This window comes from Melanotaenia boesemani, chromosome 20 (assembly GCF_017639745.1).
Source record: "Melanotaenia boesemani isolate fMelBoe1 chromosome 20, fMelBoe1.pri, whole genome shotgun sequence".
Lineage (NCBI taxonomy): Eukaryota > Metazoa > Chordata > Actinopteri > Atheriniformes > Melanotaeniidae > Melanotaenia > Melanotaenia boesemani.
In genome coordinates, this window is record NC_055701.1 from 17,367,081 (window position 1) to 17,384,057 (window position 16,977).

Here is a 16,977-nt window from a genome sequence, read left to right on the forward strand (position 1 = left end):
TAGTGAGCCAGGCAGCTGCTGTGTTTGCTCCAAACTCTCATTATGGCTTCTAACCACTGCAGACCAGCCAAGGTGAAAGGAACTAATGTGTCACCCTGCAGTTGTTTTCTAATTATAGGGATCATCAGCGTAAGATTTCATTGTGAGTGGAAGAAAAATTAAGTAGTAATGTGGCTCTTTGGAACTGATACTATTCCTTATGACATGAGATAATGACTATTAATTTGTATGTTTCAAAGAGAAAATATGGTTAACCATCACTTAATTCACTGCCACATACTTCTGTATAAATCTGAGCTTTCTTTAGTTGCAGCAAGACATTCTTCACTAAAGCAGTCTGTCAAACAGCTCTTATCAGCCCACCTCTTCCAGACTCGGCTTAAACAAAATGAGTTTGTGCACAATTAAAAGAGCAGACAGAAGGCTGGCTTTCGAATGCTACAAAGAACACTACTAATCCTTGTTTCTGGCGCAGACGAAGCAATGGAGCGTGCTGGGGTGATAGGGCAGATTAAAGCAGGGCACGTGGGGAACGGACTCTGATTGAGCTCACCTCTCCTGTCAGCCTGCTCTTGTTTTTATTATCATTCAACAAGATCTGAGCTCATCTTAGGCTCCTGTTTTTTTATTATTATTATTAATCTGCCTAAATATGAAGATGAGAAGCCATGATCAGACTATATTGTTGCAAAGGACTATGTGTGAAATAATATGTGGATTGCTTCTTTTTATAGATCCTTAAAGGAAAGATTATGCTATGGTATCTGAATGGGTGACATGAAGATAGTAAACGAAAAAAAAAGAAGATAGTAAGAAAATCGTAGGTTTTAATTAGAAAATATGTTTTGTGAACGACTGTGTTGCTGTAAAGCTGATGTTTTGACACCTTTGAAATGGTTTGCCCACGCCTTGGCTCAACCTCTACTGGTTATTGCATTAATAAGCCAAACACAGAAACTGTGGATACGGCAGGTTGTTGGCACAGTAATGCCAAAGCTGGTGGGACGATACGCTCTCATTCCAGAGTGCTCACTTTTCCATTTTTGAGAAAACAGAGGGGATTTTGGTGTTGAGCTGAGGTTTAGTGAGGCCAGAGCTGCTGGTTGATAACAGATGCTGTGGTGAGTGCATATTTGTTACAACACTATCATTACCTACCTGGAAAATCTACCAGCATCAGCATGATGATAGCACGGGACACATGATGAAGGTCACTGTATGTTGGCAGGCAGTGAATCTAGCTGATGAAGACTGATGCAAGCTTGTACAGTAACCTTGAATGCTTGATTTGACATTGATATGTCTTAGAAATGTATTTATTTACCTACCTACTAGTTTGCTGCTTGCCTTTTTATTTGGACTTTCATATACTTATAAATAATTAATAAAGCAGTCAAGCTCATCTTTCCCCTGGTAAGTGCCTCTCTGTCCTCCATCTGTCGCCAAATTAAACATGCCTATTGTGAAGTATTTAACTCATCAAAGTTACAAGATAAAGAAGGATTTGGACTTCATGACAACTTGCCTTTGCCATGAACATATGCCAGTTCTTCTACACACAGAAGACTTGTAGTAACACATTCTCCATGCACTTGAACCACAACAGTGAGTCAGCAGACCTACAGACAAACATCTCTGTCAGCAAACACACATAACATAGGGCGTTGGAAGAAGTTTCCATCCACCTGGGTAATTTTCTGTTTGTCCTCTTGTCCGTCTGCCTGACTCCCCGTTCGTCTGTCACTCAAGTCATATATCTGTTCTCGGGTTTTATTGTCACAGATATGATGGTGGTTATTAGAAAGGAGGAGATGTTTGATGGATAATATAACATTTGTTGTTCAAGAGATTTTTGCTGACGTATTTTAATTTTTCCCTGCTTTGCAGCCTTATGTAATATGTTGTCAACTCCTCTTTTTTATACGGGTTATTTTTAGCATTTAATTAGCTACGTATGTTGCAAAATAATCTACTATTAGATGTTAAGAGTTTTCTTTCATATAAGATAAATTGCTCCTTCATCTGAAATGCTGGGCTCAACTTTAAGAGTTCATCTAATTACCTAATTGAACATTTAATTAGTGATCTCCTTACTCTGCATTGCAGCTCAAATACTGAGAAAGCATAGATCATATCTGAGTGTTAATGTCACCTCACTCATATTTAAGAGCCCTGTTGTGATGCAGATGTTGGGTGACAGCAGAAGGCCGAGAAGCAGCGGCAGGATTCATGTAGACGGTGACGGTATTGTGTTCTGTGCCGGTAGGAAACCAGATCTGCATCTTGGCAGGGTTGAGCGATCCTGGGTCTGCGCATTGGGCTCAGGTTTGCCTGCTCCCTCTAGTCTGGCCAGTAGGCAGGTGGAGATGGGCAGTTCATGTTGACCTGAAACCCTAGAGAAGTGCTTGAGCTCAGGTGTCAGGTAAAGGTTGGAGCCTTGTCCGTTATGGTGACGTAGAACAAAAGGACGGTCTCCTGCGTGGGGAGTCTGGTTACAGTGTGATAAAAACGACACAGCGATGAGGTGATAAGATTAGAAGCAAAGGAAAAGGCCCTGCAACGGAAAGTAGAAAACCACATTTTCCTGTCCAAGGAAGATGAGCAGGAAACATTGCATAATGACTGGGCTTTGTCATTAATGTTACATACATATAGCCATTTTCTCACCCTACAAATGACTAAAGACAAGATAGCTGTGTGTACATGCACTGCATGCTGCAAGCTGTGTGCTGCATGCTACCTGCTACATGCTGCATTCTAAAGGCAAACTATCAGTTATTTCAAGTATGGTTTACAGAAACTTTTCAACTGCACTTGGGAGAATTTGTTGAGAATTTGCAAACCAATTAAATGAGCAGAAATGACAAATCTTGTTAGATTTCAGCGTCCAAAAGAGCAGCAGTTCTTTTTTTTCAGTTTTATATAATTTAAAGCTGATTAACATTGATGTTTGAACCCTGTTAAGGCAAGTTATGAATATACTTAAGCAAAAGCAGCAAGGCCCTTCCTATGTTTTGTATATTTAAGTACAGAAACGTGACATGGTGCACCAGCAGTGAAGCACCTTTTTGGAAGAGGCAGAGATGTGGCAAGTAAATATGAGAAGCTAATCAGTGGCCAGAGTTAAAAGCTGTTGACATATTATCTCTTAGCTACCTTATGTAATGTTGTATAACTCTTTGGATTATCGTTGCCTCTAAAGTGCAGTGGTCTGCATGGGAGCCTGTGTAGACAACTTGCATGTTGAGAGCATCAGAGGAGAGAAGGTTTGTGTTAGTGTGAGCGTGTGTGTGTGTGTGTGTGTGTTTGACCCAGGCCTAAGTGCTGCTGAGGAGGAAAAGCATCTGCCTCAATAAAAACTGTAATGACCAGATTGGTGGTGATAGGATTAATGTGTCCCCACATGCCATAAACTGATTTCAAGCTCCGTGCCGTGGACACATTGGCCCCATGGGAGTGGCAGTGTAGCGCCGGAGCGTCGGCTCCCGTCAATACAGCTCCTTGCTCAAGATATTGATTCTACTGTAATAACACTTGGACAACTCGGAGTCCTGCCCAGCGCTTATGCAGCCTTCACGGTGCAGACAAAGCAATTAATCAGGAGGTGTTTTTGCTGTTTTGTAATACTGAGAATTTGCTGTTACACTAATATTACAGGTTGACCACTTTGTGATGGTTGGGTCACCATGCAGAGTTTCTCCAGTTGTTTTGAGTCAAGTTAGGACCATCGTATTAACACCACTGAGAGGACCATGTCTGTTTTATTACTTGCATTTGTGTAGAGAGCATTTTAAAATATGCTTGTTCGTCACATATTTTTGCCAATCAAACAAAGCACTCGTAGAATGGTGGCAAATTGTTGGTGCCTAATTGATTTTCAGGACAAATTTCTGAAGTAGCAGTTTTCTACTGGAACCAAAGATAAAAAGGAAACCAATTCTGGACAGGTCCCAAATCTAATTAAAATGGTTGCAAAACAGCAACAAACAGTATGCAACCCAGAGGATGTGCATTATAAAAAGAAAGAGGCTGATTCTGTGATGCTCCTGTTGCCTGTTTGTCCATCCATCAGTGAACTCTTCTGAACCGATCAGATTGCTCAGCAGCTGCTCCACACACATTTAAAGCTGCAGACGTGAATTAGTGTTTAGATGTTTTTGAAACACAGATTAACTTTTTTTTTTTTTTGTCACATTTTAAGGATAAATCTGTACTTATCTACTTAGTAAGCAGGTAAATTATCAAGAAAACTATCATTGTATTTTTATTAGATTATGAATGCTCCTCAGGTCCCATCCTGCACACCAGAGCTGAAAACCTGAAAAAGTAATGGAAAGACTAATATTTTTCTAACATATTACTTTATCGAGCATTAGTTGTAACCACTCACAGACTGCAATGGAAAGTTGGCTTTTTGTCAGCGATGGAAGAAAAATATGAAATGTGATAAGGAAAAGTGGGCTAGAACAATCACGCCCTAAAGTTTGAGATATCTCTACAATCTGCTTTCCTTGTGCAACCAGTGAACTTTTTCAGGTTTGTCATCTTTAGGGCGGTTGGTTATTAAACATAATAGTTCCCATAACTAAAAGAAGATCAGTTTGATTATTCCAACAGTCTATTTATAGTGTAACATTGCCCCTGACTCACTCGGAGGCTCTGTGGCCTACTTTGTTGATTTTCACCCAAATCCTGTTTAGGTATGAGGGTCTGGATTAGACTGTGCTAAAGCTGTGCACGTGATGCAGAGAAAGCGCAGGGTTTCACCAAGGATAGAGGGGGAAAAAAAAACAGAATAATTCTTCTTTACATCCCAATTAGGCCCGATTAATCTTGTTCATGTTGATCCCAGACACAACATGGTGTAATTCAGCATAGAAATAAACAAGCCTGTGCATTACGGGCATGGATTTTGGTGTTAAAAAGAAAACTGTGACAACGAATCAGTGAAATTAAATGCTTTTTTCATTTGTATTGTTTTTTCAAATGACTGTATAAGCTCTTCTGAAAAGGATTTCATTTTTTACTTTTAATAATAAAGTTTGTGGTCTTGTTTTGTTTTTGTGATTTTTATACACATGACTCAGAGATCAGAACAGAGATGTGACATGTAACTGTCTGACATGTCATGATTTCTCTCTCCCACCAGTTTATTTTTCTTTTACACCAGTATTTTGACTCTGCAGTTGTGGGGTGTTTCTTGATGGACAAGAAGCCAAGAACAGAGAACTGATCAGCCAGTCTGTGAAATGTTGCAGAAATAATCACCTCATCTAGAACATAAACAAAACAGATGATTGTTTGCTTCAGGAGGAACAGGAGTAAACAAAGCACTGTCTACATCACAAGAGAAGAGGTGAAGGTGGTGAATGGAATGGAAGCACCTTTGACTTCAGCTAGACCAGTGGTTCCCAGCCCAGGGCTCAGGACCTGGGTCTTTTATATATATATTTATATATATATATGTATATAAATATATATATTTCTTCTTAAGTCACTTATAAGGCTACAAATTGTGCAACCAATCAATTTTGGTTCATGTACCTGGGTTGAGTGAGGTCAGTGGGCAGGTGAAGTTACAGTGTTGGAGCGCTTCATGTCTATCATGGAAACTTGATTTTTCCTGCAACATTAAATTTAATTAATAAAAAGTATTGAAGAAACACCACAGAGCAGACAATTTGTCTCTATTTTTATTTTTTTTAAAGGAAGGCTTTATATTGTTTAACTTAACCAAGCATGGTTTCAGCTATGCTTGGTTTGCTCATTTGCTCATTTGCTGAGAAAACATTCAGTCTAGCATTCATTCTGTGCTAATGAAGTAGTTTAAACAGGTTTTCTTCCTGTCAGTGATCCTTGCACATTAAAGAAACTTTATCCTGTCTTTACATAAGACAGGGAAACGCTTGAGTCACAGTCATCTGTTAAGGGTAACACCTAAGCCACCAGCTTGACTGATTAATTAGCTGGAAGAGATGTGATGTACAACCTAAAGTGGTTGATTCCTCAGCGTTGCCACCCCTCTTGATACTGCTCTCCGTTACTTCAGAGTTTTGTTCTGCCACCTGAATTCACCCAAAAGTAACCATGTTGACATGGCCCAATAAACCCCATCCTCTAAGCTGATTGCTCTTTTGTGTGTCAGGACTGTACTGTGCCACTGTGCCGCCCCCCCAACGTCCTCATCACCAAAGAGGCTGCCTGCTGAAAGGAAGGCCCTTCAGCCACCACCTGCATGGTTATTTATTTTTCTTGCCCTTTTCTTTAGCTGGTTTGCTCTTTTTGTCTTTTCCGATTATATGAAAAACCCTAAACATTTCACAGCAGAAAATGGAAAGTTCAGTCCAATCTCAAGCCATGAAATGTAAAATAATTCACATTTGTTTTTGCAAATTGCAAACACCTCAAATGTTTACTTATAAAGATATATGCATATGGCTTACAAGTATGCCTCAGCTTAGTATTTAAACATTTGAATTGAATCTAAATAAAAAGATTTTGAGGGAAAAGATGTTGCATGTTGTGCCTTGCAAATTGCTTTATACTGGCTGTTGTGCAAGAGCAAGACAAGGGTAGATTGGGACTCTGGAAAGGAATCTGGCCAGTGGGGATGCTCCCTGGGTGTTATGTATGTAACATGTGGTTACTAATGGTGACCAAACTCGCCATGTCAATTAAACTCAAGCTGTTGGCTACTTCAGAGCTGTCTTCACTCATGCTTCTGCCTGTCTCTCCCCTAAACACATCAAATTTCTCTCATTACATGAAGAAAAACATGTAAAAAAAAAAACAAAAAAACAGACTTTATTGTGGAAAAAGGAACAAGTGGATGTTTTTACATTTTGGAATAATAAGGGATATTTCCTCATTTATTCTTAAAATCTGTAGGTTTTGGAGTGAGAAAACATGGCTTTCTGCTGGATATTATTTGCCTTATTTAGAATGGAACAACAAGAACATGCTTGTGCCTCTCCTACCTCACCTGTTGTCCCACATCGTCCTCCCCCACTCCACACAGTTGCAACAGGATTTTGTGTGATCAAACCAGTCGGTCCCTTCTGACAAGTCCAGTTGCCCTTCAGCTGAGCTAAGATACTAATTGTGCTGTCACATTATGTTATTATACGACTATGTTTGTGTGTATATGTGTGCTGAATGTGTGTTGGTACCTACAGCTAACTAACTGTGGAAACAAGCTTAAACTCATTGTCTACATCACATACATGCTTACTTACTTCTTACCTCACACACGTGTGCACATACACAAAGAGAAGAAAGGGAGTAGGTCACCACAGGGAACGTTGCAGTGCCAGATGAGCGGACCCCTTTTCAGCCACGTGCAACCCAACACCCTTGTCCTCTTCCTCGTTTCCCTTCGTCTTTCTCCTTTGGTTCCCTCAGGATGTTCGCTCATCAAGACCACATAAATTAGTGATCAGCACGCTCACTTGTTACGCACCAGCTGGCTGTGGGTGTACTGTATGAATATCAGTGCATGGGGTTGAAAACAAACAGTGCGTGCTATTATGGAACACGATCTAGGAGCTTTCCCACATCTCTGTTCATGCCAAAACATCAATTGAGGTTAAGGAAGTAGCCACAGTGGGTGTTTTTGTGCATTACTGTAAGCCTTATCAGTTTTACTCATGGCGTCTGATGACATGTGAGTCATAGTAGCTGGCTGAAGCTCATGGAAAATTCACAGTGTGAATAAGGACTTAAGTGGGCTCAGATACGCAAAACAAGAGCTTTGTTGTCATTCTCAGGCTAACCATGATTGTATTGCAATCAGGAAGATTTGCTAGCAAACAAAAGGCTGATGGGAAATGCCAAAATTGTACAGTGACATTTAAGAACTATTATTTATTCCTAATATTTTGTGGAGCTGTTTTCAGCTTGCAGATGAATATCAAGATTGAAGTTGACCTTCTTCTGGCTGATAGAGGCTTCCACATTTCTGTCATGTTCTTCCTGTCCTCCTTCATGTGACTCACAAACTTAAATAATCCCAGTACATCTATGATATAAAGACTGACCTCTCTCTCAACTTGCTAGCCAAGTTTCATCCCTTGTGCACAGCCGCGGGATTGGACACACTCCACTAGTCATTACTGATGTAGACATGACACCTCTGTGGTAACCCTTGTTTTTGCACCTTTTCTGACTCAATCCCATGACAGAGGGTGTGATGTCTCTGACAGTAAGATCCTACTCCATACTACCCCATACTTGTAAGCACTGATTATATGTCATTTTGGTAGTTATTAACTAAGTATGAGGAAGTGTGGGAAATCTGCTGTTCCCACATGAAAATGTATAATGAAGAGATTTTCAGCAGGGTGTGCCCTGGTTTTTTGTCTTCAGTTGGCCCAGATCGTGACTGAAATCTCCTGAAGAAGCGTACACACACACACACACACACACAGAGAGAGAGAGAGAGAGAGAGAGAGACTAAAGTAAAGCACAGTTAAACTATCATTAAGCTGAGGCACTTAAATAAAAAAGTAAGAGAGGGTGTTTATAAGGGTCTACCCTCTCTGTTTTTAAACTGTTGCTTTTTCTGCTATTTATACACATCTATGGGGGCGAGGGAATAAATTTTGAATGAACACACTTAGCAATGCTGTCATGGTGAGTCAGTCTTCCCCCTCCTCTAGAATTTTGGGATTTTTTTTTCTTGAAAAAATTCTTCTCATTTTTCCTCAAAATATTCACACTTTACCAACTCGATCGCTTTTCCTCGAGGAAAATACGGTAAACATCCTACTGCATACGGTAAACTAGAAACCTGGTTAAACGTGGTACAATGGAGGCTGTAAGTGAAGTCAGCTCTGAAGTTTAGCCTGAAAATCCAGATTGTTTGACCAGAGTGAACAACACATTGCAGCGAGGCTCTGGTTTACAGATTGCTGAATCATGTGCTGCCTCTGCATATGTTTGACAGGGTGATGATGCGATCACTCTGCAGAGTCATCGTCTTAGGCTAACAGTTGCTTAAAGTGTTTAATTTAATTCATTCACTAATTTCCTTTTTACATTAATGTAAAAAGGAAAGAAAGAATTGAATCTCTGATATGGTTTCAGGTTGTTGATCCACACATTTACTGTTTGAGTCTCTAAGAATATAATTAAAAAAAAAGGTGGCTAGAACATATTTTTAATATCTTTCATATAATTAAGATCAGTGAATGGATTAAATGAGGATGAGTGTCTAAATGAATTGTTCTAAATCGCAGCATTTTATTGAAGCATATCTTATATAATTCAGTTTTGTTTTTAATACAGAATCCAAATCAAACCCACTGCTTGGTCATGATTGAAGCTTACATCTGGTACATGTGACAAATATTATGCACCTCTATATTGCCTGCATTTTTGTGACATGCAGTTCTGAAAGAGTTTTTACATTAATCAAAAGTCCATGGGTCTGTCAGAGCCCTAAGACAGAACCCAACAATCATTTCAGTGTAATGAGTTTACAAATACCTGCTGACTTTCATCAGACTGCTGTCACTAATATCTAGAGGCAGATCTCAACATGCTTCCTGGGTTCCTTCAGGTAACAAGCACTCTTTTCATCCTGGTGAGAGTTGCTGTGTCAGCTGAACAAGGGAAGTGTTGTGGGAGTATTTTAGTTTCTGTCTCCCACTGCCGCAGAAAACCTGCTTGAATAAAAGCTGCCACACAGTAACATAATTAGGGGCTGACTTGAGAGCCGTGGTTACCAATTAACTTTCATGCCACTGATTGCAAGCATGTGGCTCTCAGGACACTGGGGACATGGGTGACATAAGGTGAAAAGCAACTTTGCTTTTTTTTTCTCTCTCTCTCTCTCTCTTAGGTAATTATATATTTAGACATGTTTTTATGTGAAGTTCCAAGGCAAAGTAATATAACTGTTTTTCTAAAAGCACAGCTATTGTCTAATTATGTAGTTGTTGCAGGGCAGCAGAAAAAAGCAGCTTTAGTCAGGTAGCAAGCTTTCCTCATGTCAGAATGGAACATTCAGTTCTTCATCCCTCTTGATTCTTGGAAAGTAGATTTTTTTTTTTTTATGGTGAAGTTGGCGCTGCTGGGAGTTGGTCGGCAAGGAAACAAGGACTTGTACCACTGATTACTCAGAAATCAGCTCTCATGGTGGCCATCTTCTTGTCCTCCTGCTGAGCTGCTTGATTGAGTTCACAGCTGAGGAGGCTAACTTGGTGCCCAAGGAGCAGACTGAGTTAGAAGGGAAAAAAAATGAGCGATGTAGGAATGTATCATTGGTGTATAGATAAAAAAAAAAATAAGAGGGAGGTGAGTAGGGGGGAGGTAATTATGTTAAGGTCAAAGGAGGAAGATAACGGGGTTGTTTGAAAACAGCCTCAAACACTTAAGGGAAATTTCATGAGGCTGGAAATCTTATTTACCGATTAACCTTATAACCAAATCAGATGGTGTTAAGCAATTAAAGTAATATATGTTATTCAGACTGAAGCATTGGTGAATAAATTAAGCAGATACATTTAAGGTTACCTTAAAATGTCATCTTAGTAGTGGGCAGACAGCATGAGCTCTAGTTCTTGAAAACAGTTAAAGTTTAGACAAGAATATGAGCATGTTTTCATGTAAAATGATGCAACAGAAATAATATATCAGTCTATCATCAAACCTGTTTTTTTATCTCTTCTGTAGGAGAGATTTGAAGCATTGTTCAGGATCTACGACGAACACACAACTTTCCAGATGTTCAAAAGCTTCAGGAGAGTCCGTATCAACTTCAGCACCCCAGAAGCAGCTGCCCGCGCTCGCATCGAGCTGCACGAATCCGAGTTCAACGGCAAGAAGTTGAAACTCTATTTTGCTCAGGTGAGTGTGTGGAAAATGTCTGCGGGAGGTGGGCCATTTTAGGAAAGGCACACAAAGTGAAAGATGGACCACAAAATCACAAGAAGATGGCACTGACTCCTCCAAGTTCCTTTCAATTCCTGTCTTTTTATTACTTTCTACTAAAAATACTTGCTTGTTTGAGACACACTTGACTGCTTCCTCAACCCCAAAAAATACCCTTCTGTCAGAAGTCATCAGTTTTGCAATTTAAAGCTGGAGCACATGGGATTTCTCTTTCTTTGTAGTTGTGTCCATGTGTATGTCTGTATGCAGCCTGTGGGAAAAGGCAGAGAAAAAACAAAGTGGTGTACCACAGGAAGAGCAGAGAGACATGTCTTCAAAACTGTGAAGAATTAATTTAATTATATTCAACATATTGAATCATTGATATCAACAAACAAAAGAGCAGCAGCGAAAATTTAATGCTTTCTGCTGCAATCATTTCAGCACGAATAAAATAGCTGGATTTCAGTGTTAATGTCAGGGAAATGCTATTTAGCTCAGTTTTAGCATCAAAGCTCTGCTCCTTGGAAATATTTATTCCAACTTGATTCAAACGGATGCTTCCTTTTTCATAAATGCATCATCAGTCCTGACCCCTGCCACACCTCTTTGTACTTTTGATGTAAGAGGATTAAGGATTTTAGAGCTCAGATAAAGACCACATGTAGGTATTGTAATTACAGCAATTGACAGCTATTAAATTGCCATAAATCCCCTCATGGAAAAGAGTCTGCAATTTGACTCTAATACCCTAACCCTAATGTATAAAACCTTGGTAGATCTTTGCAGTAAAGATGCAGTTAGTAGAGTTTGAAAACTGTTTGTGTCACACATTTGACAGTGTATCATGAGAGTAATACTATCCCAGTATAGAACCAGTGAGAAATTAGACTATTACACAGAATGAAAATGTTCTTTCAGAGAGATTTAATAATGATTTAACTGTTCGTGTTGCTCACATCTCCTACCGATTGCAGCATTTATCAGTTGTCAACTTTTCTTCATCTCCTCTCCAATAGATCCAGAACGGCGATGAGGACATCGACAAGTCGTATCTGGCACCCCCCCAGCCAGTTAAACAGTTTCTGATCTCGCCGCCTGCCTCACCACCTGTGGGCTGGAGCCAGAGTGAAGACGCTACACCTGTCATCAACTACGACCTGCTGTGCGCTGTAGCCAAGCTAGGGCCAGGTGAGCACTCTACTACATATATCATGAGCACAAAGGAGGAGTAAGAGTGAAAGAATAGAAGGTGTAAATTGAGTCATTTATCTCTGAAGTGTAATGCAGATACAAGCAGGAAGTCATTGTCTATTTCTATAACACCACCTAAGGTGGAAGATGGCTAGAGAGGTCTAACTGACCTGATTTTTAAGACTACCATAGCATTTAAAGTAGATTTTTCTATGTAAAATCAACTTCCTGTTGCTGCACAAGCTTTTCTTTCAGGGAGCATAACGAAAAACAACAATAACAAACACAAAACACCAACTTGAATCTTTTTAACTAAATATGTACATCCATCCACCTTCCATTAATGCCAAGGCCTCTCAGTTCAAACTTATAACATTCTGACATCTTAAGAGGAAATGTTGATCAGTGCCATATTTTTCTGGAAGTGCACTTATGTGCATATGGATATTGACTGTTCACTAAATTCTTCCAGTGAACACTGACCATTACAGTCACAGCTAACCTAACCATGCACAGCAGGAGCAGGCCTGTCCATGTTTTACATTGTGAAGTGGTGCAGCTCGTTTGTTTCAACACAGGACACAAGTAATAGCCTGTTTGGTTTACAATATTTTTAAGTTATCCTTAATTTCATGCCCATTATTTTTTAATTGTTGCATTTTGTGTGGGGTTATCTTCCTGAGTTTGATGTTATTTCTTCCTTGTCATACTTAACAGGGCTAAAACTATACCCTGCTTTTAAAGAAAAATGCTATCTATCTATCTATCTGTCTATCTGTCTATCTATCTGTCTATCTATCTATCTGGCTCTTTGGCCAGAAGGTTAAACTTCACTCCCTGTCTACCTTGGTTTGAAGTGTAAAACTGGCATTGGTGAGATGTAACTGTGACACATTTGGGGAGCCATTTGAATATTCTGTCCTCTTGTGATCTTAATTCAAAACATGCATGTTGGTATAAGGTGTGAACAAGAGAAGAGGACTATGGTTTCAGATATGGATCTCCAAAACATGTGACTTGTGAAATGTGTTGTTATAAGCATAGTAATCTGATATTCAGAAAATAGCTTTAGAAAAAAGCATGAAACAGTTGCACAGCATCTTCTTGTGATTCCTTATGTGGGTGCAATCCTGCTGATTAAGTGGAAAATACTATTTAACAGAAATATGAGGAAACTTTTCATTCTTACGAACATAAACACACACACACACACACACACACACACACACACACACACACAGAGTCCAGCTCAGAGGACCACTTTCTGCTGTTACCATAGAAACAGGAGGCATCAGGAAATGGCTTTGTTCTCTGCCTCACATCCTGCTATGTGAAATCAGATTAGGGCTGGGCTGCAGCACAGCGCGATGACTCCCTCTGTCAACTCCCTGCGGTAACAGCAGGACTCCATTCTCTATCCATCTATGTGTTTGGCACCACTGTGAAAAGCTACTAGACCAATTTCCTCCTGTCTTCTAGCTGTCTGATCTCATCTCCATGGCAACTGTGATACAATCTAGCAAGTCTGTGTTTTTAATCCAAGTTCACTGAGCGTGGAATCTGGACAGATAGCTGGACTACTGCTGGACATTTTTGTTTTCTCTTTAAATTATGTCCTGACTGCTGGTCTGAAACCATTTTATCATATGCTGTCAGTATTTAATTTGATTTAGGGATTGTCAGTGTGCAGATATTTCTTTAGTAACTGTTGCCCTTCTCTCTTTTCATATATCCTTCCCTTCAGGTGAAAAGTATGAACTCCACGCAGGGACAGAGTCCACCCCCAGTGTGGTCGTCCACGTGTGTGAGAGTGAAACAGAGGAAGATGAGGCGGCACGGCCAAAGCAGCAGATTGTCCAGACCAGACGTCCCGACGGGCCTCCAACGGTCTTTAACTAGAGAGGTCCCTCCACCCACCTGACATCAGTGCGGTCCCTGACCGCCCTTTAAACCTGCAACACACCTGCCCTCTCTCTCTCGTCTCTGCACTCACAGAGAGCGTCGATGCCCCTCATTTCAGTTCAACTGCAAGCAAAAACAAACCAACAAACATTGCTCAAAGACGGTGTTTGTGGGGGAGCGTGGCGATGGAATGAGGCGGCTTGAAGGGAATGGATGAGAATCACACACATACACTCATCACATTCTGGGGACAGCGTGGTGATTGGCGGGCATGCTTGCCTCCACCCCACCAATGCCCCTCGTTTTCAGCAAGGGGGTCAAAATACCTGTCCCACCGCAGGCACCTGTCACTTATCACACACCCTCAGCTCTCATTGCTAGTCCTGCTCAGTAGCTTGCTTGTCGGTTAGCTTGTTAGCCGTACCTCTCCTTTGGTATCACAGTCATGTGTACAGTAATATTTGCTTACAGACTTGCAACACCTCAAAGCAAAGACATTTTTTATTTTATTATTTTTAAATTGTTTTCTGATGATATAAATCGATAAAAACAGACTATTTTTCTTCTTTTTCATCCACTTTCATATCTGCTGGTTTGCTTGCATCAGGATTGAGTGTGTGATGTTCCCGTTCTTGTCTGCATGTATATACTGTATTACGAAAATAATAAAAACAACTAAAAATATATCATACAGAAAGAGAAATACTAATAAGTTGTCTGAAGAAAAAGGAACCTATTTAACATCACACACAGCACGAAGCGCCATATGTGACTAACAAGGTTGTGGTGGTTTGATTTTTTTTTCTTTGTTTTTGTCTTTTTTTTTTTTTTTTTTTGCTAAACTAAATGTGTATTCTTACTATGTATTTGATACCCCAATACTGTTTGCATGCCTAGTTACTTCAATAGATGAGGAGCTGAGGTGTTTTTTTTTTTTTTTGTTTGTTTGTTTTTTTATTATTTGTGATGACAGGGAAATGCTGTGACGCTTTCGACACAAGTGCATATTCCCAGCAGTTTATAGTGACGTCCTTTTTGGGGGGAAAAAACTGAATGAGGTTTTTTATAATAGTGACGGCTCATTCTTCAGCTTGATGACAAATTTACATTTGTCGCTTTTGTGGAGATTTGATGGATCAGAGACACTTCCTCCTCCCCATTTCTTCAAGGGGTTTGGGATGTTTTGTTTTCTGATTGTGTTTGCTATACTTCACATCTTTAATATCTTGATTTCACTAATCAAATCCACCTTTAATGTGTCAGGTTTCCTCTGAAACCAGCTACTGCTTGTTTTGCACTGAGAAGTTTTTTTTGATGTCTCCAAGCAATTGCAGGACTCGTGACCGTCTCCTGCTGCACACCAGAACACTGCTCTGCTTCTTGCTATACATGATGAGCAGTAAAATATGTGGATATACTCCATTTAGAGATTCAAGATTCAAGATTCAATTGCAGCTTTCCTGAAAGCATTTCGTAGAGAAAAGGGGAAAATTAGATTCCCTCATGAGATACCAACTGACGTATCAACCAAAGCATTCACTCACCTCACATTGTCATGGCAACATATTATTTTTCATACTCACTAATATAGCTCATTGAAATAAGTACAGAGAAAACATGTTTTGCCCACGTAGCCGTGGTGGTTTCTCTTTTTTTTTGTATAGCTCATTTGACTTTTATTGCAGTGTATTCTTAAACTTGTTTTATTTTACATTCTTTACTATAAATATTTCAGTTCTTGGGACGCAACATGAGCAAATACTTTTAACTGGGCTTTTGGATGTTAGAGATGAGTCTGAACATTTTCAATATTATTAAGCAGGCATGAAATCTGAATATACTTTTATGCTATAATAATATTACTTAGCAAAAGACAAGTCTGTGTGCATGTGAGCACTTTACTATTAGTGTTTCCTTTATTTCTTTCATAGTCTTTTAGACAAAGTTGGAAGCACATTTCTTTGTTTTCTTGAGATTTTTTTCTTCCATCTTGAGCTAAACACCTGGTTAGCCTTTTCACCAGCATATTACAGTGAGTGAAACACTCCCTTTCTGCCTCGTGTGAACCTTTCAGGCCTTTTGGATCTGTGAGTGTACTTCTGAAAAGGCGTTGGCATGTAACACAGTTGGAGGTTTGAAACGAGGTGGGATGACAGAGCAAAACAAAAACCAATACCTTTTTGTTTTTGTGTTTGTCCATGAGAAATATTTATTTTCTGAGAAAGCGAAATGGTTCTGTGAAATGCAGGGTGCTGTTTTACTGCAGTAAAGCTGTCGCAGTTGTCCGAGCAGGCGGCATCGTGGTGGATGGTGATCAGGAGGAAACGCACTCATGAAGTTTTATGTTTTTTTTTTTGTTTTGTTTTGTTTGTTTTTTTACTGTGTGGTCATTGTGTTTCAGAGTGGTGCACTTTGGTCACAGTTGATCAGAAAATGTATATTTATGTACATAATATGCCTTTTTTTCTGTTGCTGAGGCCAGTCCCAGTGTGCAGTTTGTTATAGCTTCTCTTGGCACTGTTGTAATGGAAACAAACAAAAAAAAAAGACAAAATGTGTAAAATTAAGTCCTGAAGATGCTCAATCAAAACAAACTGTCATGGTGTTGTGTTCAACATGGACTCGGTTTGAATGTTTCTTTGATTTATGGGGAACGTCTACGAAAAAGCTCAATAATACCGTTATAACTGTCACTGTTGTACTGTTTCTGTTGAAATCTGAATAATGTGTCTTGTATTGTAGAAATCCAGAAAACAAAGTAGCAAAATAAGCAATAATTTACAGTTCTATAATACCAGTATGTGTATTTTACATGTTCTGTACTTATTTCTCAGACATGGTCTCTGTCTCTGACAGTATCCGCTTCTATTTGTGTAGTATGATAGTCATTTGTTTCACATAAAAAAAAGTACATAAAGACTTATTCTTAAAAGCCATGTTTAGTGTTGTTTATTTTAAACATTTCTCTGCTTCAGGGGCACACACATCCATTTGGGTTAAATAAAAAGT

The 16,977-nt window shown here is 39.5% G+C and overlaps 1 protein-coding gene across 2 annotated transcripts in view; it reads left to right on the plus strand.

Moving 5' to 3' along the window:
- The window catches only part of rcan3 (regulator of calcineurin 3), a 35,553-nt gene extending 18,649 nt beyond the window's left edge, over positions 1-16,904 (plus strand). For both annotated transcript variants that reach the window (XM_041972801.1, XM_041972802.1), the window contains 3 exons: positions 10,675-10,848; positions 11,892-12,063; positions 13,811-16,904. In XM_041972801.1, the coding sequence (XP_041828735.1) occupies positions 10,675-10,848; positions 11,892-12,063; positions 13,811-13,965 (501 nt within the window). In that variant the 3' untranslated portion in view covers positions 13,966-16,904. The remainder of the gene's footprint in view (positions 1-10,674; positions 10,849-11,891; positions 12,064-13,810) is intronic.
- Positions 16,905-16,977: the final 73 nt, after the last annotated feature.